The 26,641-nt window shown below is 46.4% G+C and overlaps 1 protein-coding gene across 1 annotated transcript in view; it reads right to left on the bottom strand.

The window, feature by feature from the left end:
• Nucleotides 1-16,044: 16,044 nt before the first annotated feature.
• The window catches only part of LOC122657316 (EEF1A lysine methyltransferase 4), a 34,996-nt gene continuing 24,399 nt past the window's right edge, over nt 16,045-26,641 (bottom strand). The window contains exons 8-9 of the mRNA XM_043851979.1: nt 16,377-16,516; nt 16,045-16,145 (exon numbers count right to left, since the gene is read on the bottom strand). Of these exons, the coding sequence (XP_043707914.1) occupies nt 16,101-16,145; nt 16,377-16,516 (185 nt within the window). The 3' untranslated portion in view covers nt 16,045-16,100. The remainder of the gene's footprint in view (nt 16,146-16,376; nt 16,517-26,641) is intronic.

The following is a 26,641-nucleotide window of genomic DNA, read 5'->3' as shown; positions in this document are numbered from 1 at the left end:
TCAAATGTTAGGCGTTTAACCGATACACCAAAAATTTCAGAATTGATGAAACGCATTAAATCTAGCCCTTTAACCTATCACATACTAGGCCCAATCTATCGCAGATACATTAAATCAAACCCCATTATGCAATGACGATTATAATATTGTCCCCATGTCATGTACAGCGTCACAGTCACATGATCACTCTACACACAATGACCCAATAGATTAAAAAATCTGTGATTGCTGAGGAGATAGGACAGAGGATAGAGCACAGAGTGAACAGAGACATTATTTTCTTTCTTTGATTCATCGAATTAGTATTCTAATTAACTACTGTATGTAGCGTAAGCCCCACTTGCCAACCGAATTAACGTCCAACTGTTCAAATTGAATTTGGGCCCAATACGAAGAACCAACATCAATCATCATCATCTTCATAGTCTTTTTCTTCATTATTATTGTAAAAAAAGACAAAAATAAATAAATAAATAAAAACCACAATTCAATTTATATCTCAATTCATCTCCAACACACCATCCAAATTTCATTAAAATTTTTCAGAATAAATTTATGGGAAAAAGATTGCTATCTAGGCTGCTAGAGCTTCCATGCACGTGTTGGCCAATGGGAGCATGTACGAAAGCATCGTCTTCGTAGTCTTCTTCTTCATTATTATTGTAAAAAAAAGACAAAAAAATCAAAACCACAATTCATTACTAACATTTTCCCCATTTATAATCATTCAATGCGTCACCAACACAAATCCCGCCCCCCTTCAAATTCACTAAATTTTTTCATAATAAATTTATGGGAAAGAAATCCTCTTGTCCAACAACGAACCCCTTCCCCAGCCCCACCTCCCCACCCCTCTCCTCCCCTCCGAACTCCAAAAAAAACTTGGATAGTTGGATTAAAAGCTACGTATAGCCATCGTAATAAAGAAAATACAATAAAAGCTGACCTAACGGTTGATTCAAGGCGTATCTCCTGCTTCCCTCAGCCATCCGCAAGAAATACTTGAACAGAAGACCCTCTTTTCGTCAGCAAAACCTCAAACTGAGAATGCAGGCAGGGGGAAACGAATTTGAGTTGAATATATAGAGGAAAGAGCTTCAATCAATTCAATCCAGTAGATCGAGCACCGGAGCAGACGAGGAAACACAAAAAATATCCATCTTCCGACAAAGAAGTACAGATAAAACCTAAAGGGAGGAGACTGTGATGACAAAAACAACAACCACAGAGAAATTTGATAAATTTAAACCCCACCACGAAGTCTCTTTTCAATGTGTGGCCCCTAAGATATGGCGAAGGAAGGGAAGGAGAAAAGGAAAAAAGCATAGAAGAGTCATAATTATAACGGAGAGAGAGAGATAGGAAACCGCCCTCATATGAAGTGTTTCAAAACCACTAAAAAATATTTCGTAGAAGAGAAGAGGGAGAAAGGGGTGTAACGTGTAAGTCAAGCTCTGTGTGTATTCTGTTCACACCATAAACTGTTGTTTTTTGAACTTTGGATCTTTTATCATCAGAATTTCAGATTATAAAAATCGACGTGGGATTAACGAAAAAGAGAGCAAATCCGAGAAGATCCGATCCGACGTGGCAGTCAAGGGCTTTCGGGTATTCCGATGTAGCGTATGTGTAGGCTGCCACATCAAATGTGTATCTAAAGTACTACAAGCAGGTGGGAGTGTACGTAATACGTACAACCGTACAAGAGTGGTCTCCAGTCCCACTCGAGATATTTAATAGTTTACATTAAGGTCGTATGGAATAGTTTAACTCGGACACCGGTCCATCCGGCCGGTTCATAGTTGATTTTATTAAATGAATAAGCTCCAATAGAAATTATACATGTGCTTTCATTGGAAACAAAAATAGAAATGGAAGGGCATAGGAGTTTTATGAACTTTGTTTGTGTATCAACTATTTATAGGACCCTTTTTGTGATTGACCACCTGATTTTTATTTTTTTTTCAGGATTGTCTAAATGACACCTCTATAGGTGTACTTAGAACTTGACACTTTATTTTAATTGTCCACTATTTTATTTTTCAAAAGTTCTTTAAGTTAGGGTACAACAGGGTCACAAAAATAATTTAAACATAACTTATCATTATATAATTATCAAAAGCTATTGTTGTCTTGCACAATTTTCAAATACATATGTTAAATAACAGTACGTACTTATCCTCATTGGGAAAATGATTTATATTAAAAAGGTAAGAAGATTACGATTACAAGAAAATCACAATACAAAACCCAATCAATCTATTAGAGACACTGCCTAAAATGAGGTGTATGCATTTCAGCTTGTTTATGGATTTCGAGGAGAGAAAGGATGAAAGGTTTCCTTATCTCATCTGATATGGTGCTATTCATTAGAAAGAACACCACCTGATCGCGCCAGACACGCCGCTCTTCCACTCTGACATAGGGGTGCGTGAAATGACCACCACACCTCTAGTCATTTCTGGGGTTCTAAGAAAGTACGATGGTCATTTTGCACGCCCCCCTATGTCAAGGTGTAGGGGTAGCGTGCGCTGCATGGCTGGATGGAGTTCTCTTTCCCTTTATATTTTTAGTCGAAATTAATATTTATTTGAAAAACTTATAAAATGTTTAGTTGACTTGGTCAATCTTCATTGACCAATGGAAAAGATACATCCCGAGAAATGGGCTTTCAGCCAAGTTAATATCTGACACTGCCATGGCAATCTGGACCTTATGTAATGCGCATGAAACTTATTCCCTCCTTGCTCAAGAGTCATGAATAAGAATAGGAGAAAAAATTTTCTATGGACGAGTGTACCACCCAAGTCAACATAGGGGCAAAATGACCACCTCACCACTTATGAAAAACAGATATCTAATCCCAATGATACCAACACACGCTTTATCATTGACCCATTTAAAAAAAATCCTGAGGAAAAGAGTTTTTTCCAAAGATCCATGAGGGTAGCTCTAATCCCATTTAAAATTAGTATAGGCACTGATACATCCAATATTCACAGGGCCAATCAACGACCGCCACGTGTCATAGACGACCCGCCCCATAGCCAAGGGGAACGAACCGGAGTCCCAGCACCATTCGGGGGCGGCCACTACTCGGGCGCGGCCACACATCCGGGGCGCGGCCTCACCTAGGCGCGGCCTCCTCACCATGGCGCGGCCTCCTCACAGCCTCACCAGGCGCGGCCTCCTCACAGCCTCACCAGGCGCGGCCTCACCCAAGCGCGGCCTCCTCACCAGGGCGCGGCCTCACCCAGGCGCAGCATCATGGGCACCTGAGGTGGGGGCCACCCATCTACGACCCCGATCGTATCGCTAAGACTCATGTCACTACCAGGACTCTAGACCCTTAGAGGTCACGTCATCCAGACGGATTCAAGCACCAAGGACGTTATCACCACACGCGGATATCTATCCACCAAGGATCCTGATGCCACCAGGACACTCCCTCCCGCGGGGAGATGGCCAATCAGGATAGAGCCCCGTTATCCAGGGCCTCTATCCACTCAACGGCACAATCGTCAATCGAACGGGGACTCTCCACACCGCCATATGCTACTATAAAAGGCAAAGGTACACAACCCCATAGGGGATATCTAAACTCATACTGAATAATCACTATTCATCTATTTGCGCCAGGAGATCTAACTTTGGCATCGGAGAGCCCTAGGCCGGAACCACACCGGTTCTCTCTGTTGACCCCTTTGGTCCACTTGCAGGTGACGGCACTCGCAGGACCGCTCGACGATTTCTTGACGCAATGATTGGCGCCGTCGTGGGAACGACGCTAGCCATTACTGACTACTAGCTCGCTTCCATACTCATTCAATGGCACGAAGGAAGACTACCACCACCAACAACGGAGCAAGGAATGGATCACCACCCCCAGAGTGCTCTCGCCGCAGAGCCAACGACCAGGACCATGTCCCTCTGGAGGAGGAGATCCCCCTTAATGACCAGCCTCGTGATCGCGAGCCCAACAATGACGAGGCCAACGATGTGGTGGTGGAGGTGACACCGACCCCAATGCTCCAGCCACGTGGGTCGATCAACGACCGCAACGACGATCCTCGATGAACAACGACTCTTTCGAGAATACCTCGATGCGCGTCGACATCTCACCGTTGGAGGACTTCACCAGCAGAAGGGTGGAGTCCATACCTCAACAAGAGCCAAACCCTAGGAGATCATCTCCCAGGGGCGCGAGATCGAGAGACTTGCGCGACAGGCAACCCCCACTCGCGCGGGGAGCCTTCCCAAGATCCCAGAGAACAAGAGACCTCTCGCCACGGTCGAACGTGGGAGGACGCCAACACCCAAGGCGAGGGTGTCTAGCCCGCAGAGATCGGTCCGGAGGTCCGTGTTCGACTGACGACCGGAAGAAAGTCACATACCACACGAAGCCGGACCTACAGAGAAGAAAGCCCCTCACCTTCACGACAGGTTCATCACGGCATGACCATTCACCATCCCGCCAACACTCAAGGCGGGAGGGGACATCCAGAGACAGAGCGTGAACGGGTCGCAGCGAACGTCCGGCTAGGCGTGGGGGCGAGACACGGGACGAGGAGCTCGATCAAAGACTCCGCGACCTGGATGAGAAGTCGGAAGGGTTGAAGAAGCAGACCAAAGGCGAGACACATTCCATACCTGGACAACACCCCTTCTCGCAGAGATCATGTCACCCACACTACCTTCCAGGTTTCGACTACCCACCTTTGAACTCTACAGGGTACCACCGACCCTAATGACCACATCAACTACTTTAATGGCATGATGACGCTGTATGGGGGGTCGGACGTGGTATCCTTTCGGGCATTCCCTGCGTCCCTCAAGGGAGCAGCCACATCATGGTTCTCCGTGCTACGACCGAGATCTATAGGCTCGTTCGCGAGCTATGCGAGCTCGTCACCCGCTTCCAAAGCAACAAGCGTAAGAAGACCACCGTCAATCTACTAAACGTGGTACGTAACCTGGGAATCTCTCGGGAATACGTTACCAGGTTCACCAAGGAGTCCCTGGAGGTTCGAGACTTGGATGACCAGACACAGCATGCAGCCCTAGCAGGAGGTATTAGGGACCTGGACTTGATCAAGGACCTGGCACGTCACGAGACCAGGACTATGAAAGAACTCCTGGAGCGGTGCAACGAGTTTGCGAATATGGCCGAGGTACTACAAGCTAGAACAAAAATAATCGAGGCCAAGCCACAGGACAACAAGAGGTCAGCACCTGATGACCGCAATGAGAGTAAGAGGTCGAGGACAGAGCGCCGACAAGAGAAGAGCGACCGCCCATCTAGGAGGACAGATCGCGCCCGAGAGAAGCGAGAGGGCAAGCACCCCTGAGTTCACACCACTCGAACACCACCAGGTCCCGGATACTCATGCGAGATCCAGGACCGTGACCTACTCCATTGGCCACGACCCATGCTAGCACGGCGCGAGAAGCGAAACCCTAACAAATATTGTCTCTTCCATAAAGAGAATGGGCACGACACAGAGGAGTGCTATCAATTGAAGAGAGAGATAGAACAACTGGTAAAAGCAGGAAGCTTGAACAAGTATGTGAAGGGGAGACGTGACAACCGCTCAGGCTAAGGAGATAGAGGTCGCGACGGAGACAGAGTGGAGCCGAGAAGAGAAGAAAGAAGAACAGATCGAGAGAGAGACCGCCCAGAAGAGCGGAGAGATGCCACAGAACCTAGTGGCACCAAGGGACCTCCTATCCTCACCATACTTGGAGGACCAGGGCAAGAGTCCACCGAAAAAGCTAAAGCTCATGCCAGGTTCGTGGGAGTGGCAGAGAAGCCCAAAGAAGATAGCCAAGATCGAGGCGGTGATCTCCTTCTCGGATGAAGACCTGAAGGACTAAACTTCCCGCATGAAGATGCCCTGGTAGTACAGTGGAGGTAGCCAATCGACCTGCATACGTGGTACTGATAGACACAGGGGCGTCCGTTGACGTACTCTCCTTGGACGCCTATCGACAATTCGGGTTCGGGGACGACCAGCTCAAACCAGAGCCCACTTATCTCCATGGATTCTCAGTGCCACCGCCTCCATCGAGGTACCATAGAGCTACCCGTCACCTTCGGGTACACCCTCAACAAGTAACCATCATGGTAAATTTCATGGTAGTCAAGTCCGTGGTGTCCTTCAACGGCCTCTTAGGGCGACCATCACTAACAGCCCTTAGAGGAGTCATATCACCACTTCACCTGAAGATGAAGTTCCCCACCGAGAACGGGGTAGGGGTAGGCGAAGTCCGAGGAGATCAGAAGAAAGCAAGGGAGTGCTACGCCACCTTCATGAAAAAGAATAATGGCAACACCCGTGGAATGGCACTCGCCTAGAGAGCATGATCGGTGACGACTGAGAGATGAACTGACAGAGAAGGGGAAAGCCAGTGGAAGACCTCATCCCATGGCCCTCACCAGACGACCCCTCCAAGGTCGTTAGTCGGCTCGCTAAGCAAGGAGCGAGAAGAAGGGCTTGGACACCTCCTCCAAGCGAACATGGATGTCTTCGCATGGTCGACCTCCGACATGCCAGAATACCACGTTCCATAGCGGAACACCGACTACATGTCGACCCTACCAGGAAGCCCGTTCAACAGAAGCGGCGTAACTTCGCCCTCGACCGACAAGCAGCAATCAAGGAGGAGGTCGAGAAGTTAAGCCAATCAGGGTTCATCAGAAAGGAGAAGTTCCCAACCTGGCTCGCCAACGTGGTCATGGTACCAAAGCCAAGTGGGAAGTGGAGGATGTGTGTCGACTACACCGACTTGAACAAGGCATGCCCAAAAGATGAGTATCCACTGCCCCGGATCGACCTACTGATCGACGCCACCGCCGGCCATGAGATGCTGAGTTTCATGGACGCCTACTCCGGATACAACCAGATCCTCATGTATGAGGAGGATGAGTCTTACACCGCATTCCGAACGGACAAAGAGAACTACTGCTATAACGTCATGCCGTTCGGGTTAAAGAATGCAGGGGCCACCTACCAGAGAATGGTCAACAAGATGTTCGAGGAGCAGATCGGGCGCAACATGGAGGTATATGTGGATGACATGCTCGTAAAAAGCGTCCACACCAACCAACACCTGACCGACCTAGAGGAAGCATTCACAGATCGAGGAGGAACCGGATGAAGCTAAACCCCGCAAAGTGCGCCTTGGTGTAACATCGGAAAATTCCTGGGGTTCATGGTCTCACGTGGAATAGAAGCTAACCCATCCAAGATCAAGGCCATCCAAGAGATGGCACCTCCTCGAACGATCGGGGAAGTGCAGAGGTTGAATGGAAGGGTCGCCGCCCTTTCCAGGTTCGTGTCACGATCAGGTGATAAGTGCTTACCATTCTTTAAAACATTGAAGAACCTCCAAAGCCCTAAGGACTTCACATGGACGGAAGAGTGCCAAAAGGCGTTCGGAGAATTGAAGGAGTACCTAGAGAGCCCACCGCTTGGGCGACCGAACCTAACGAAGAGTTGCGGCTCTACCCGGCCGCCACCCCCGCGGTCGGCATAGATCGCTGAAGGAAGAAGACAAAGTCCAGAGGCCCATCTACTACGTCACCATGTCCTGATCGATGCAGAGACCAGTACACTAGGATCGAGAAGGTAGCCTATGCATTGGTAATGGCAGCCAGGAAGCTACGACCATACTTCCAAGCCCATACCATCAGGTCCTCACAGACCTACCCTTGAAGAAGATATTGCACAAGCCGGACGTCTCCTGACGATTGATAGCATGGGCGGTGGAGTTAAGTGAGCATGACATCAAGTTCCAACCAAAGACAGCCATCAAAGGCCAGGCTCTTGCAGAATTCATTGCAGAATGTACCCAGTCGAGATCGAGTCACAAACAGGGGAGCCCGAAGAGAAGGATCACGGATCGTGGGACATGTTCGTGGGACGGGTCGAGCAATGCGGCAGAAAGCGGCGCTGGCTCATATTAACCAGCCCCGAGGGATTTCGTATCCAATATGCTCTTCGGTTCACCTTCCAAGCATCCAATAATGAAGCAGAGTACGAGGCATTACTAGCTGGACTCCGGGTGGCCAAAGCCATCCAAGTCACACACCTATCCACCCGGAGCGACTCCCAGCTCGTGGTGAATCAGGTGAATGGAGAGTATGAGGCAAAAGATGAGAGGATGGCATCATACCTAGCACGCGCTCAAGCATTAATCGAGGGTTTCGAGAAGTTTGAGATGGTTCGAGTTCCCGGGAGGAGAACGCCGCCGCGATGCCCTATCCAGGCTAGCCAATGAGGAACTCCGAAATTTGGCTAGCGCACTTATGTGGAGATCCCGCATGAGCCAACGTATAAGGAAAAGCAGTTAACGAGATCACTGGAGGGACCTAGCCGGATGGACCCTCTACTCAACTACCTCCGAACGATGTCTTACCGTAAGACAAGGCCGAAGCAAGGAAGATCAAGATGAGAGCTGCAAAGTACACCGTCCTAGACGGGCTGCATAAGCGGGGCAACACACCACTACTCCGGTGCCTAGGACCCAAGGGGGCGAGTACGCCCTAGCCGAAGTCCATGAGGGGATATGTGGAAGCCACATGGGGGACAAGCCCTAGCCTACAAAATCCTCCGCCAGGGACTATACACGCCACGAATGCAAGAGGAGGCCATCCAATATGCCAAGAAGTGCGAGCAATGTCGTTGTTCGCCCAAGACCCCATCTACCCGCCACCAAGTCGACATCAATCCTCAACCCCATACCTTTTGCCATGTGGGGACTAGACATCTTGGGCAACTTCACCGCAGCACCAGGAAACGAAAGTACCGGTCGTCGCGATCGACTACTTCACCAAGTGGGTTGAAGCTAAACCCTTGGCCAAGATAACAGAGACAGAGATGGAGAAGTTCGTCCGCGATGACGTCATCTACAAGTTCGGGTACCACGGATCCTCATCTCGGATAATGGAAAATAATTCAACAACCCTAAATTCCAAGCATTCTCACAACTACAACATCGACTATCGGCTCGTGTCGTAGCATACCCACAGTGCCAATGGTCAGGTGGAGGTCACCAACAGAACGCTACTGGAAGGAGTCAAGAAAAGGCTAGAAGGAGCCAAAGGCAAGTGGGTAGAAGAGCTACCAAGCGTCCTGTGGGCATACCGAACTACAGTGCGGACGCCCACAGGAGAGAGCCCATTCCGCCTAGCATATGGCACTGAAGCATTGGCGCCGGTAGAGGTCTGCGCTATGTCCCATAGGGTTCTGCACTTCAATGAACGCACTTATGTCGACGGACTGGGCGAACCTAGACTTTATAGATGAGGTCCGCGAAAGAGCACTACTAAGGAACGTCGCCTACCAAGAACGCATCGCCGTACTATAACGCCAGGGTCAAGGAAAGGCTATTCCACCAGGGAGATTTAGTACTACGGAGGGCAAGTGCATCGCAGCCACGGAAGGCGGGAAGTTGTCACCCAATCGGGAAGGACCCTACATAGTCTCCAAGCGGATACGCCTGGGACTTACTGCTTGAAGACTCCAGGGGCAAGAAGGTAGACCGTCACTGAACTCGAACATCCAAGAAGTACTACCAAGAGAAGCATAGCAAGTAGTGGTAGTGATAACGAAGCGATAGCGATGAGGAGTAGCGTAGAGACGACATCAAAGACAATGTGAATTTCATCAAAATAAAGAAATGTTGCAAGAATACTTGTCTTCTCCTACCACTCAATCGAATCACGGCCACTACATTAAGGCAACATGCCAACATCGAGGCTTCAGGCCTAAGGCGAGATGCCAACACTGAGGCTTCGTGCCTAAGGCAACATGCCAACACTAAGGCTTCGTGCCTAAGGCGATATGCCAACATCGAGGCTTCGTGCCTAAGGCGATATGCCAACACTGAGGCTTCGTGCCTAAGGCAACATGCCAACACTGAGGATTCGTGCCTAAGGCGATATGCCAACATCGAGGCTTCGTGCCTAAGGCGATATGCCAACATCGAGGCTTTGTGCCTAAGACGATATGCCAACACTGAGGCTTCGTGCCTAAGGCAACATGCCAACTCCGAGGTTTCGTGCCTAAGGCAACATGCCAACATTGAGGCTTCATGTCTAAGGCGACATGCCAACACCGAGGCTTCAAGCCTAAGGCAACATGCCAACACTGAGGCTTCATGCCTAAGGCGCCATGCCACCATTGAGGCTCTACGCCTAAGGCGTTAACTATAAAGGGTCAGAGAGCATCAACGCGCAAATAATCACCCAGCGACAAGGCAATCAAAGAAAAGCAAAAGCGATCACATAGAAAAGTCATAGTAGTTACAATTCAAGTTCAAAAAAGGAAAAAGGTGGAGACGTCTACAGGATCGGGACGATCGTAAGGTCAATGGATCACGAGTGGTGGGTCACCTCCGACCCACTGAGACATCATGTCCGCCTCGGAGGACGTGCAGCAGACACCCCTCGAGCAGGGCAGCCTCCACCTCGACACCGAGCGCTCTCCACCCCAGCCACCCGGAAGCGCCGAAAACTCGAGAGAACCCCGAGACAGAGAAGTCATAGTCGGGGTCACCTCCAGACACAAGCGGCTAAGTCCCGGACCCCTCCCTCATAGGCGGGCTGAACTGCGCGAACAGTGTCGAGAACACAGAGGATGCCTGGAACTCACCACAGCTCGCTCACTGCAGATGCCACTCCACCTCATGCCTTCCCCTCAATGAATGAAGCTCCTCCTCCAAAGCAAGAACCCTAGCCGAGCTCTCGGCCGCACGCCAAGAAGTCACACGCAGCTCCTCGGACACCTCTAGGAGCTTCCCGACGCCACAATGAGCTCCCGACACCCTCTGCGCGTCGCCTCGGCCCTCTCACGGGCATCGACCGACCCGGAGCTCCCTCTCCACGCCACGCAGGTGTGTCAGATCCGCACCTCACGAGAAGCGTGACCCTCCAGTCGAAGCACCGCCTCAACAATACGGTGATGGACCTACAATCAACATGGCAAGAAATAAAATAGTGTAAAAATAAATGGAGCAATGGACATGAGGAGACAGTAAAGGAATAACTCACCGAAGCCATGTCATGGTAGAGGGTCTGGGCCAGACAAGCATCGCTAAGCCTCTGCAAGGCCATCCTCGCGGTAGGGAGCCTGCCCCTATCCACCCACTCCCGCGATACGCCGGCCTCAGCCAAGGTCGAGCCCTCCGGCACGCCCAAGGTGATCACCAGGGACTCACCCAGTGTGGGAAGATCAGTGGCAGGACCGCCCGAAGAACTCACACCCTTCCCCCTGGAAAGGGGCAATACAGAAGAATCAGAAGGAACAACAGAGGGAGGCAGAGGCACAGAGCCTGGAACGCCACGGTCACCAGGAGAAGTACGGGGAAGGAGGACCCGCACGCCAGAGCTCGTCACGCGGGCATGTCCTGGTCCACCCTTCCGCTTCGCTCCAACAACCACAGGCGCAGAAGCACCACTAACATCGGTCACTCCAGCAGATGGACCACCCTGAGAAGCGGCCTTCCTCCGTAGATTGCCGCGAAGCAAACTGAAGTCCGGACGCGTATCCACTGCATAGATCGGCCAACCAATCAGATGACACATACATTCAAATACCAACATGCCAATCAAGTACAAAAGACAATGCTCTTACCAGGACTCAGCTTCCAGAGAGACAGGAAGGCCTCCGAGTCCAACTCCTGGACGTGGAACGGATCGCGACCCAGGCACAGCTTGAGGGAGTCACCCTCAAAATCACTCAGCTCAAGCCCCTGATTGACCCTTTTGAGGTCAATAACTTCCCTAACGGTCCGTAGTGGGCATCGGGGGACCGTGGCAAAAAAGAAGCGATCCCTCCAATACTTCACGTTGCTAGTGATCCCCGTGAGAAGCTCCACAGAGGCATGGGGCCCCTTGAGCACGAGGCGAGCAAAGTGATAACATCCATGGTTCCCCTTCTTCAACGATAAAAGTGGGAGAACAGGGGAACAAGTGGCACGCCCAAAGCGGCGAAGAAGACATAGAAACCCAAGATCACCCTCCAAGAGTTGGGCAACACCTGCCCAGGGGTGAGGTGCCAATGCTCTAACACCAACTCGACAAAGCGAGGGATAGGAAGGCGAAGGCCCTGGAGGAAAAATGAACGGTAGAGGCAGATCTCCCCCCGCACGATGAGAGAAGGCATACTCGCTAGGCCCAGGAGCACGCAACATGACCTCGGCGGGAATATGAAACTCCTCACGAGGGAAACCAAGTCGAGGGTGACAAGATGCTAGCAACAGGGCCTAACCTATCGCCAGGACCGGCATGAGGATGCCGCCCGAGGGTCGACGATCCCTACGGGGACCGGAGACACTAGAAGGTCCCACTCGTCCATCGATATCACTAGGGGAGGGTATAGAGGGCGGAGTACCCACGAAGAAGAGCGATCCGGGGAACGCTCCTCAAAGATCCAACCCCGAGAAGCAGGGCCAAGGTCACCCGGGAACGACATGAAGGACAAGAGGGGAACGAACTACTTACTCGAGAAAGCAATCTCCCTGAAGCTGGCAAGAAAAAGGAAAGGAAGGTCACCTGCAAAATATAAACAGCAGATCCATCACATACAAGAGGAGGAATAGGGAAGAAGAGCGAGGGTCCATCACGCCCACGCCGCGGCCACCATAGGCGCGGCATCACCGGCAAGGCGTGGACCACACCTAGGCATGGCCACCCAGCGCCGCCAGGCGGCCACACCCGCAGGCGCGGCCTCACCTCGGCCGCACCAGCAGGCGCGGCCTCACCCACGGGCGCGGCCTCACCGCGGGCGCGGCCTCACCGCGGGCGCGGCCACACTCGCGGGCGCGGCCTCACCGCGGCCACACCCGCAGGCGCGGCCTCACCGCGGCCACTCCCGCCGGGCGCGGCCACACCCGCGGGGCGCGGCCTCACCGTGGCCGCACCAGCAGGCGCGGCCTCACTGCGGCCACACCCCGCAAGCGCGGCCTCGAGGAGACACCCCAAACAAAAAAAAAAAAAAGAAAAGAAAAAGGAGGGCTAGAATCGATGTACCTCAGAAAAAAGGTGATCGCGCCGCCGGAAGGACAAGCACACGGCGATGACGTAGCCACACCACTAGGCACAACCAAGGAATAGAGGTCACAAGAGGCAAGGCACTCAAGCCAAGCACCACTCAAGCTTTCCAAGCAAACCAAGGCACCAAGAGAACACAACCCAAGCACAAGGACCCCAAAATCAAGCAAAGTGGATACTAGTGGAGGTGACCCAAAAACAAACACATGGTGGGCACCAAAAAGAGGACAAAAGACAAAAAGGGAGAATTAAAGGAGAGCAAAAGGGAAGACAAAATGTAAGAAAGAGAAATGAGAAGTGAAAGAAGAAGGGAGAGGAAGGAACATATACCCACAAAAAACAAAAAGAAAAAGTGTAGGAGGTAAGGTTTGAACCCCCAACCTCTCCTACCTCATTAGTGGATTTACGGGCAAACCCCATAGGAAAGTTTATTCGCAGCGGACCCCTCACTATGCAAAGACACCTACTCTCTTGGACATCCTATCCCAAGAGAGTGGGGGGCAAATGATACATCCAATATTCACAGGGCCAATCAACGACCGCCACGTGTCATAGACGACCTGCCCCATAGCCAAGGGGAACGAACCGAGTCCCAAGACCATTCGGGGCGGCCACTACTCGGCGCGGCCACACATCCGGGCGCGGCCTCACCCAGCGCGGCCTCCTCACGGCCTCACCCGAGCGCGGCCTCCTCACAGCCTCACCAGCGCGGCCTCACCCAGCGCGCCTCCTCACCGGGCGCGGCCTCACCCAGCGCAGATCATGGGCACCGAGGTGGGGGCCACCCATCTACGACCCCGATCGTATCGCTAAGACTCATGTCACTACCAGGACTCTAGACCCTTAGAGGTCACGTCATCCAGACGGATTCAAGCACCAAGGACGTTATCACCACACGCGGATATCTATCCACCAAGGATCCTGATGCCACCAGGACACTCCCTCCCGCGGGGAGATGGCCAATCAGGATAGAGCCCCGTTACCCAGGGCCTCTATCCACTCAACGGCACAATCGTCAATCGAACGGGGACTCTCCACACCGCCATATGCTACTATAAAAGGCAAAGGTACACAACCCCATAGGGGATATCTAAACTCATACTGAATAATCATTATTCATCTGTTTGCGCCGGGAGATCTAACTTTGGCATCGGAGAGCCCTAGGCCGGAACCACACCGGTTCTCTCTGTTGACCCCTTTGGTCCACTTGCAGGTGACGGCACTCGCAGGACCGCTCGACGATTTCTTGACGCAACAGGCACAAACATTATCAAATATACTAACATGATGATTGCTTTTGATAGGCATCAAAGCAATATATAGAAAGGTTTAAAATATTAATGATAAGAGAGGAGAGAGATGAGAGAGATTATGTGAGATTACATACATATATAAGGGGTTGCACAATGACATTTCCTTAAACCAAAGATAAGGTTTAAAAGAAACCGATTTGAGATCCTTTATTGGTCACGGCCTATTCCTATCCAAGTCAAGTCTGGATTAGTTAGGAGGAACTTAAAAGATGTTTAGTTGATTTGGTCAATCTTCATTGACCAAAGGAAAAAGACAAAAGATAAGATACAATCAATCTTAAGAAGAATCTCAACCTCATTTAAAAAAATACTCAGGAAATGAGTTTTTCCAAAGATCCATGAGGGTAGCTGAAAGTTTACGTAAAAATAACATGGGCACATATATAGATATACTAATAATACGATAGATGATTGCTTTTATAGGTATCAAAGTATATATATAAGACTATGAACAGTTGCCTAGTGCACTTGGTGAGCTGTGGTGCACTTCATGCCCATGCTCATCAGGAGGTCTCGAGTTCGAGTCTTTTAGCTGGTATCTTTTCCCTCCCTCCCCCCCCCTCCTATAAAAGTAACATATATATAAAAGCTTCCAATTCCAATATATATATATATTAAAATGGGGAAAAAGATCTTTGTTCAGGAGTGCAACCTACGCCAACACTCCCATGAGTCTGTCTCTCTCCTCCCCACGCGAAAAGACACCTCTGCCCCCTTATTTTAAGGAGGAAAGAGATAGACACATGGGAGTGATGGCGTAGGCCACACTCCCGTACAAAAAACTGCTTCCCATTAAAATATTAATGATAAAAGAGGAGAGAAGATATATGAATAAGTGCCTAGTGCACTTGGTATAGTGTGGAGCGTTAAAAGTCCATCTTACTAATAGTCCTCCCCCCTCGTAGAATGGGATAGAGTAGGACCTATATAACAATAAAAAAGTTATGCGAGAACAAGATTATAACTTATTTTTTGTCCCCCCTTATTCTCAAATGTTATTTTAGTCATGTATAAATAATGGTTTTCAAAATAAGTTAAAAATGATTTATTATTATGTCATTTTCAAAAACTGCCATTATCCATGTAAAATTATATGATTACCCCTACATTAAATAACTTTAAAACTAGTAAAAAACACTGGTTTTTTTCTGTTTGTTATTGGGGTTTTTATTGGATATGATTCAGTTTCTGGTTTCATTCGGGTAATTTGGCCGGTTCAATCATTTTTTATTCTACCAGTTATTAAATATCCAAACCAAAGATGAACCTGCAAACATTTGGTTGGGTTCAGGTTTTCCCGGTCGGTTACAGGGCCAGTCCACCTGTTTCGGCCTGGAATTTGACACCCCTAGCTGTATCCATTTCTACACCAACGTTCTTCTCCAACCCCTCCATTTCCCTCTCTTGGTTGGGGATGGAGAATGTAACAACAGGCAAACAAAAGCACATTTTGGTTGGGATTTGATTAGGTTCATCGAGGAATTCGAGCAGCAGGGAGTGAATGAAAGTACTTAGAGAATTGTATCAAGATGAAAGAAATATTTTTGAAACTCCAATATTCACTTAAATAAATGATAGCTGACAAGCTCCACCAATAATGTTGCCAACTTCCATACAGGTTAAACATCTCTCTCCAATCAAAATACATGAGAGGATAAAATTATCTGTCACAGTATAGAGGATACAAATTTCAATACAAAACTTCAGAAACTCAAACTAGTCCATCTTCTTCCTCAAAGGTTTGTCTCATGATTGACTTCTGGTCTTACAGACTCAGCCTGAAAATATACATGAAAGTTCAAATATGTGCATAAGCATCAGCTGCATCATCACGCAATACCGTTTTCATGCATTTGGACTCAATTTCCAGATCCCCTGAGCCAGGATTGGTCAAGGGAGTCGCAAAATTATTGAGGCCCAAAAACAATCAGAAAAGAACAATTCTTATTGAAATAACAAAGCCAATGAAACTGGCTGGCAATAAGGGAGGTGTTGAAGCTTCCACAAACCTTTGTACAGACATAAATATAATGGATCTCAGGATTATCTCTAAGGGCTGTATCAACTGAGCTACTTCCCTCGTCCAGTGAAACAGGATTTGTCAACTCCCATTTTTTATGCTCTGTGCTTCTTTCAGCCTCAAGCTTCTCTGCATATATCATATAAGTGTAATATTCCTCTTCATGAAACATAAGGCTATTAGGCTTTGGGAAAAGAATGCAGTGGAAGCAGTGAAATAATGAAAATAACGCAGAAATGAAAGGGAGACGCTTGAAGCTTAAGGCTCTGCCTCAAGGCTCAACAAGGCCTGATCCTCCAGGAAGGATTGTTACTATGTATTGTCATGTATTTTTATATACTTTTATTTTTCATTTATGAATAAATTGTTAATTATCAAAAAGAAAATGTACAATATTTTAAGAAGAAAGGACCAATAAGTAATAACTAACAGTGGTTGAAAAGTGAAGTAAAATTTCTGCACTGTTATATTTCTACTAAAATCCAGTATTTTGATTAGGGAAGGAAAAGTTTTAGTTACAATATTCAATTGTTGAATAGTTAGAAAATTATTGTTGGTAATGGTTAGAAAGGTATCCATTTTGTTTTTTGGTTTTAGTCAAGCATTACTCTAGAACATTTTACATCCAACTATACAGAACCTAAGAGTCTGCTCAATTCTATCTTCAACAGATCCAGGAGGAATTTCTTTCCATCCAATAACTCTAATACAAACCACTGACCCTGTAACATTTTTAACATTTGAGCCACTATATAGTATAAACTAGAGAATAAGGTATTTACAACTCGAGGATATCAAGAGCAAGCTGTGGTCCAGATGTCTCAGTCTCAGATGTCACAGAGTTGGGCCCTGGCTCCCCCTCGCCTACCACCACGGGCACCAGGTGATCCACCATGCATACCAGGGGGCTGCCCATGAAGGACCCAACACCTGTCCTTAGTGTGCCCCAATTTTCCACAGTGATCACATTTAAATCTCTCACGGTGATCTCCACGAGTTGGCCACTTGGCCCTTGGTCTGTCCCCCACTTCTCCAGCCTCGGTGGGAACTAGAAACAAGAGCAGATCGCTCCATTGATGGTGCAGTATCCATGGTTGCTCTCTTGGTTTCCTCCCTTTGCAAATAACTACACACTTCATCCAAAGATGGAAAGGGAGACCTCCCTAAGATCTGCAGACGAATGGGCTCATACTTTGGAATGAGCCCACCAAGTAAAGAGAAAATCCTTTCAACTTCCTGGTTCTTGTAGACCTTAATTTCATCTTCAAAGTTGGACAGTCAAAGGTATTTGTAGTGATCATATTCCTGCCACATGCTGATAACAATGTTGTAGTAGTCAGAGATGCTCCTATCACCCTGTCTCATATTGGTGACTTTCTGGTGGATTTGGTACATTTTTGCATAGTCGCCAACTCGATCAAAGGTCCGGGCGACACTATCCCACTTACCCTTTGTAGTCTCCTTGTCTATAAACCTCCTACTGATCTTAGGCTTCATGGAGAAGACCAACCAAGTCATAACTGTGGAGTTCTCAGTCTCCCACTTCAAATATCCTGGATCAGTAGTGGCAGTGTTGAATTATTTATCCACCTGTGTCCCCCTTTGGATAGTCCGCTGTGTTAGAGCTCTTGTATGATATACATATTGTTTCCTCCCTTTCCTACAAGGTCGGCCTTTTAGAGGAAGCGGTTCCAACATGGTATCAGAGCAGGCAGGGGTCACGGTATCGAGTCTCCCTGGGAGCGGGCAGGTGTTGAATTATTTATCCACCCGTGTCCCCCTTTGGATAGTCCGCCGTGTTAGAGCTCTTGTATGATATACATATTGTTTCCTCCCTTTCCTACAAGGTTGGTTTTTTAGAGGAAGCAGTTCCAACATGTACAAAACCTAGGACCTGTAACTAGTAACTTGAGAGAAGAGAAAAAAGAGAGAATGAGAGAATAATAACTTGTTGTAGGCGATATGGGACTAAAATCCACACAACCGACATAAACTTAATAATATAAGAAGAATAAAACAACCCCCAAAAAGACCAGAATACCGTGGCGGTATTCTGGAGTACATATTCCAACACTCCCCCTCAAGCTGGATTGTACAAATAAGAGAAGGAAAATCCAGCTTGGCTGAATGCTTGGATGATTAATTATCAACCCAAGCACATCTATTTATATTCATAATGAGATATGGAAAATAATTACATAAGCAATGTGGGACTAAACTACACATACAAGACATAATAAAAAAGGAGAAAAAGGCCAGAATACCCCCATAAGAACTCCATAATGATGCTAACACTCCCCCTCAAGTTGACGCATACAAGGTACTAATGCCCAACTTGAATAAAATGGAAAAAACAAAGTTGCAGCAGAATCCAGCTCCCAAATAAACCTTCAAGAACTTGAAAAAAATAGATCTTCAAAACTTGGACAGACATGATCAGCAAACCGAGACTGGAATGTCTTCCAAAAAAAGCAGCTTTCAACGATCTTCAATAGCTATCCAGTGATGAATCTCAAATTGTCATAGTGACAGAATCTTGAAGTGAAATAACTGAGGCGACAAGCAATGAAAACAAACTGGATCAGCAATGGAAAAAGCGTATCAACCCAACTGAAAATCCTCAAATAGGCAACAACCAAATATCTTCAATATTCTTCAAAACTTCAATCTCCCCCTTACGGCAAACTCAACCCAATAACGAGGATACCCAATGGCAATGGTGGAGAAAACTGATCTTCTATGTTTTGCACCAAGTGTTTCTGTAAGTTCTGCTTTTACAATGTCTGCAGGTGTACTGTACATAATCCCCCCCTCACGTGTAGTACACGTGGACATAACAGAGATGATGTAAGAGATAGGGCAAAAACATAATATTCCAGAATTTTTCAAGAGGTGCTAAGGGTAATGGAAAAGGAAGAAATGGCAAATGAGAGAATACCATTATCGTCCAAAGTGGTTATGGGTATATGCCAAAGGTATGTTTTGGGATATGAAGGGAATTAGAATTATTGAAAGGGAACGGTGTTGAAAAGGATGGCATGGCTGTAATTTGGTGGAAATCCACTTTTAAATACAATCCAAGCCAAAGGGCAAACTGGTAATAAACAAGAATTTTCAAGGGTCAATTGGGTAGTCAAATAGGGGAATGGCATTCTTGTAAATATGGGATGGCATTCTTGTAAATAACATAAAGTTGAATAAGGGATGGCATTCTTGTAAATATGGTGAACAGGATAGGATTCCTTTGAAAGAAACAAAGAAGGCCGTAGGGTGTAGGGCTAAATAAGTTCAAAAAATAAGGGCAAAGCTGGAAACCCAAATAAAGTAATGATGGCACATGATGACATGAAAATTTGAAGAATGGCTTAAGTGAAATAAAGAGAGAAAGGAGGGGTAATAATAGAAACTAAAAAATAAAGCTAACCAAGATGAAGAGAAATCGTGGGAAGAAGGTATTCTTCAACCTCACGACACAAACAAGGGCAGAGAAAGTCACGGAACCAGACCTGGTTCAAAGGGAATATCGCAGCAAAATAGGGCTTTTTCAACCTGAAATCTTGGGTAAGACTTCGTAATCTCCAGGCCTCACCGCTACCATGAGAGAAGGAAGCATAGTCTCCTTCAACCTTTGGCCACATCCGAAACCAGAAACGAAACCTGACTCGACTTCGAAGAAGAGAATTTCCTCATCTTTGATCTGTTCGATCCTAAATTTCAGGCAAGGCTTCGTAACATGTAGGCCTCTTAAGATCACCCAAGGACAGTCCCTGATTTTAGGTATTATGCCGACAAAGTGTGGCTGAAACAATTTAGGGCGATAATCTGAGAAGCAGACTTGATTTGGTTTCGATTCTCACTGTAGGAGCATTAACAGGAGCCAAAATTCTAGAGTTTCAGTTGCAGCAACTCCATTCAGCAATAAAAGAAATATCCAAAGCAAGCCCTTCAATCTCTAGATGAAAGGATAAACCACAGCAATCGATTTCTGCAATAACCAGAAATCAGCAGCAGGATTCTTCAACTAGAAATCCAGATCAGTAGCAGCTACCGACTCCATCGAACAATATTCTTCGAACCAGAAAAGACCAACAAACGACGGTGGAAGGGAAAAAAAAAATCGAAAAAAATGCAAGCACCATCGATTTCAGCAGCCGAGTTATTGACTCAAATCGCAACTTGCGATAGCAGCATCGGAATAGAACAAAAATAAATATCAATGGAGCACAAACCAACCAGTAGCTGATGTCTTCACCAATCGAATGTAGCAAATCAGTATATGAAACTGCAGAAAATATTCCAAATCTAGAAACCGCAAGCCTTCAATGTAGAACTCCACGATTTCCAAATAAATAAAATTACAAAGATGATACATGCAGGAAACCCTAGTTCTTCTTTTCTTTCTATGAACTAGGGTTTCTCCATAAATCGGAGAACCTTGAAACGACTCTCAAAACTGCAAATCTTGGAGAGAATCAATCACTGGTTACAACAGCTCTGATACCATGTACAAAACCTAGGACCTGTAACCAGTAACTTGAGAGAAGAGAAAAAAAAGAGAATGAGAGAATAATAACTTGTTGTATTCATTGATAGGAAAGCCCCTCTATTTATAATAGGGGAAATTACAAATAGACTAAACTAGGCGATGTGGGACTAAAATCCACACAGCCGACATAAACTTAATAATATAAGAAGAATAAAACTACCCCCAAAAAGACCAGAATACCCCCATGGTATTCTGGAGTACATATTCCAACAGGCAGGCTCCTTAACAGAGCCAGTAATATACCCCAACTTTCCCCTACTTCGCAAGGACATCTTCACAGAATGAGACCAGTCTAAGTAGTTGGTATTGTCCAACTTCACAACAGAGATTTGGGTGTTGGGATTATCAAAGGAGGTCATAGTAGGGAAAGCACTACTCAGGCTGCTACCAAGAGTTGATGCACTGACCTCAAAATCATTCCCAGACATAGGAGACATAATATGTAGATACTTCAACAGTCAATATAGTGTTCTGCTCAAATGGGGAGTATACTCAACCCAAACAAAGGAGGCAAAACAGTAAACAAATAGCTCCAAATCAACTAGGCAAGGAGCAAATAACAAAGCCAGTAGGCATACAGAGAGCAAAAAACTTGTAGAACACAAACCAAATCCTTCAAACACCCAAGAGTCTTCAGTCCATAGTACCCAACAAGGATAAAAGGGTGTAACTGTTTCATTCTCATTAACTAATAAGCATCCAGGGCATCCAGCTTTCAAAAAGATTCAACCAAAGAGTGAAAAATAGAGTTGGCGGTACGTGTACAGCAGCAAAAAAGAGAGCAACACTCTCTAACCTTCTCCCTTCAAGAACCGAGCCCTTGCGGCTTTAAAAGGACACCTCTAGGCGACTCAAAGGAGCTTAGCTTCAAGGCAAAACAACCAGCCAAGAGGCAGAATCAAAACTGAGATAAAAATGGCTGGCGAAAATTCTGGGTTCATCTCCAAGAGCTTCAATGCAGTTTTCCAGCCAAGAGACCTCATCCATTCATCATTTCTTTGAAGATCTAACCACAATAGATCATTCTATGTGAAGTACTTTACATAGTATGGTCTCTATGGAACCCTTTACATTTCTAGGGTTCCAAAGAGAGTTGAGAAGCAAGAGGAGCTAGGTCGAGTCTAAAAATCAGTTGGAATGTATAAATGAGTTAACTCAAGGAAGAAAACAAGAAGCAAGAGCTGAGTGAGGAAGAAGAAGAAGAAGAAGAGAAGAGAAGAGAGGAGAAATGAGAGAATCGATTGTGTGTGTTGAGTGGAATGTATAAATGCAGTTCTTACTGCTGCCTCCACCAAATTCGCCCTCATGGTCAGGTATTAATTCTCCTACTTCTGATAATTTACCTGATCTTGTTGACTCTCTGCATGATGACCCCCCCATTGCTATCAAGAAAGGTATCGTTCATGTACACAACAACCCATTTCCCATTTTGTCTCTTATGAATCTTTATCACCCTCCTATCGGGACTTTGTTTCTTCTTCGTCTTTTGTGTCTATTCCATAGGATTGGAAAGAAGCCATTAATGATCCGAAGTGAAAAGTTGCTATGGTAGAGGAAATGCAAGCGTTGGACAAAAATGGTACCTGGGAACATGTCCCTCATCTTGAGGGAAAGAAATTGGTTGGATGAAAAATGGGTGTTCACAGTCAAGCACAGGGAAGATGGCATTGTTGAGAGATACAAGGCAATCATAGTTGTCAAGGCGCCGCTTAGGCGACACCAAGGCGCCCAGGCGCCTTGGTCAACTTGAGCGCCTTGGTCTTCTAGTTGGTGTCGCTTTGCTTTTGTACCCTCTCCAACGCCTTAGGTCGCCTAAACACCATGACAACTATGCAAGGCACGTCTGGTTGCGAAGGGCTTCACCAAAACCTATGGGATCGACTACCAAGAAGCCTTTGCCCCTGTAGCAAAGATGAATTCGGTGAGGGCATTACTGTTTTATGCTGCAAATTTGGGTTGGAATCTCCAACAAATTGATTTCAAAAATGCATTCCTGAATGGGGATCTTGAAGAAGTCTATATGGACCCGTCTCCTGGCTTTTCATTTCCCTCTACTACTGGCCGTGTTTGCAAGCGGAAGAAGTCCCTGTATGGTCTCAAGCAATCTCCTAGGGCCTGGTTTGGCCGGTTTTTGAAAGCCATATTGAAGTTTGGATATAGACAGAGTCAGGCTGATCACACCTTGTTTGTGAAAAAGTGGAGCCTAGATCACAACCCTCATCGTGTATGTCGACGATATCGTAATCACTGGGAATAGCGGTGATGAAATTTCCCATCTAAAATCACTACTTGCAAAGGAGTTTGAAACTAAGTACTTGGGATTTCTTCGGTACTTCCTTGGGATTGAAGTTGCAAGGTTAGACAAGGATTTTCATCTCCCAACGGAAATATGTCTTGGACCTTCTTCAGTAAACTGGCATGATAGGTTGCAAGCCTGCAGATTCTCCTATTGAGGTTAATCATCATTTATGTAGTGATATGGGTGACCCGGTTGACAGAGAGCAATACAGAGGCTTGTTGGACGGTTGATTTACCTATCTCATACTAGACCCGATATTGCCTATGCTGTGGGCATCGTCAGTGGATTTCTCCATGATCCCAGGACATCTCACATTGATGTGGTGCAGCGTATACTAAGGTATTTAAAATCTGCCCCTAGGAAGGGAATTCTCTTGTCCAACAATGGGAACCTAAAGCTGGAATATTTATAGATTGGGCTAGGTCCATTGATGATAAGCAATCCACTTCTGGTTATTGTTCCTTCATTGGAGGAAATCTTGTCACGTGGCGTAGCAAAAAACAATCAGTCGTCTCCTGCTCCAGTACAGAAGCCGATTTTCGTGCCATTGGCACAAGAGATTTGTGAACTCATGTGGCTCAAGGAATTATTGAGTGATTTGGGCTTGTTTCTGAAGATCCTATGCGACTCTACTATGACAACAAGGTTGCCATTAGTATCGCTCACAATCCTGTCCAGCATGACCGGACAAATTATGTTGAGATTGACAGACACTAAATCAAAAAGAAGCTTGAACAAGGAGTCATCTGCATTCCATTTATTAGTTTTGTTAATCAACTAGCTAATGTATTCACTACGGGATTGAATTGTAAGGAGTTCCCACCCACTGATCTTCAAGTTGGGCATGTTAGATAAATATGCACCAACTTGAGGGGGAGTGTTGAGAACCATGGGATTGGAATATTTTGTCTTTACTTTAGGGTTTTATTATTTTCCCTCTTTGACTAGTTTGCCCATAGACTATAATTCTCATTATAAATAAAGTGGACCTTTGTCATTAATGACAAGTCATATTATTCTCCCAACTCTAATTCTGAACTGGTCCCCTTTCAAACACTTACGATATCTGTTGTAAATGGGTCATAGTTCTAAAACTCGCAGAGATCTCAGCGAGATCTAGGAAAATTTGAGAATCTCGAGCTGCTTGAGACGAGATCTCTTACGAAATCTCAAATTGACATTGTTTTGAGAAACTTGACCGAAATTTCGGCGAAGTTTTGGTAAAGTATCGAAATCTCGTCAAAATGGCACAAACCATCTCATAAATAGGCAGCAACTCGACCCATTCTTCGAAATTTCAAAGAAAACTCGACAGTTTCGTGGTTTTGAACCTAGAGAAGGGGGGAAAAGCTTGGATCTTGATTTTCTTGCCACATCATCACTCAATACTAAAGGGGGTACATTACTACGAAGAGATTGATTGTTGCTTACTATGGAAGATTTGGCTACATTCAACTATTTCAGGTAAAGTTACTATTCCTAAAGACAATTTTTTGACAAAAATATGACAAATACTTGTTGTATGGGGGTATATTTTTTATATGTCAGACATCGGAGGCCAATCTACGACCTCACGGTGACGAAATTAAGGGTTCGACGTTTACTGCCAATTATGTCTCATAGCACTCAAACAATGCATAGAATAGACAATATTACACTAAGGGTTCGACGTTTACTGCCAACCAAGGGTGCAAATCCAAAACACCAAATTGGGGTTTTTTTTTTTTTACAATATGAAGATTTAAATATGTGCTAATTAAACCTAAAACAAGCCTCCCTTAAAGTTTCGGAGCCAACTATGGCCATTTGCCCACCGAAACATCATACCAAAACCAAAAAAAAAAATTACAATAACTCCACGAGATCTCTGATATTGTCATTTTCTGGACTGCTGGTTGTGTTCTAGTTGTGAATGCCACATTTGAGTTAATAGGCGGTTATTTATTGATGAGTTATGTTTTTTAAAGCATGTGAGTTATAATAGAATAGATTACCACCTAGAAAAACTCACTCGATTGGAGACTTTTCAAGTTTTGTGGTTTTTTTGTTGGCCAGAATCACTGTTTATGTGTTGGGAAGGAACTTCTAAGTAGAGTGTGTACTCCCCATCTGGTTTGGGTATCTAATCAGTTTCTTGTATGCTCTCATATAATGTTGGAGGTTGGTAGACTGATGGAAGCCTCGGGTGGTGGTACAGGTAGTGTTAATCCTAGTCTGATTGCTTTGGAGAGTTCAGATGCCCAGATATCCATTGTTAAGTTAGATAACACCAATTATCTGAACTAGGCTCACTCTGTTAAACTAACCCTGTGAAGTTGGGTTAAATCATTGGTGACATTCGAGCTCCACACACCAGTGATCCAGCATATCAGAAATGGGAGACGGAAAAAACTCTACTGTTATGACTTTTTTTTTGAACGAATAAAAATTATATTACGAAGAAACAAGATGGGATATACAAGCCCAAGGGCAAGCGAACAAAAGAAAAGAAAGAACAAGCAAGCCTAGAGCGAATCAGGCTGCAAAAGGGAGATAGGAAGACCCCAGGATACAACAATGAGCCTGTTCCTTGGGGAATCCTTTACAGGAGCAAGGGGAAGCGAGCTAAGTTTAAAAGAAACAACGAAGGAGATGGCATTCCAAATCTTGTCTACGGAGCGAGAGTTGGAAGTCCATCTTCTAAGATTGCATTCCATCCAAATATGAGAGATAGCGGCGCCAAAAGGCTAGCTTGCCAACTGAATCAAAAACTGATTTCCCTCCGTATGTCATGTCTATCCAAAGCCACTCGCGATGAAGAGGGAGGGGCTTCTTCTGTCCAGCCAGCAAGAGCTCAAAACTCTTTTCCATATGGAGGAAGCAAAAGGACACTAGAAGAACAAGTGGTATGTGTTTTCTTGCCCATTCCAACAGAGACAGCAGAGAGGGGGAGACCTAGATGTGCCGGTGGATGAGGAAAGCCTGAGTCGGGAGACAGTTGGAGAGGGTGTGCCAAGAGGTGAGGCTGTGTCGAGGAATGTGCCCTTTGAACCAGACAACTTTGTACCAAGGACAAGGGGTCCCTCTGTGTCTAACCATATCCCAAGCTGAGTGAGAGCTGAACCTGCCTGATGGGAAAGGGAGCCAAAGAATCATGTCACCTCTGCCATGGTGCCCAGGAGGGATGGGAGGGGGAGGGAGCTCCAAAGGTCCTCTAGGGGGGGGGGGAGATGTGCAAGGACCATGTGCCTCTAGAGATGATGGAAGCCACCAAGGAGGATCTGTCCAGCCCAAAGGAGTAGATATCGCGGGGTTCACAACTGAAGAGAGAACACCAGAGGGGTGCCATTTGTCGAGCCAAAGGGAGGTTGAGAGACCATCATCAATCCTGCAAGAGATGGCGTCGATGGCTATGTATCTCACTCGCAAA

Source organism: Telopea speciosissima, chromosome 4 (genome assembly GCF_018873765.1).
Source record: "Telopea speciosissima isolate NSW1024214 ecotype Mountain lineage chromosome 4, Tspe_v1, whole genome shotgun sequence".
NCBI lineage: Eukaryota > Viridiplantae > Streptophyta > Magnoliopsida > Proteales > Proteaceae > Telopea > Telopea speciosissima.
Note: the sequence above shows the minus strand (reverse complement) of the source record. Positions and strands in the feature narration are given on the sequence as shown.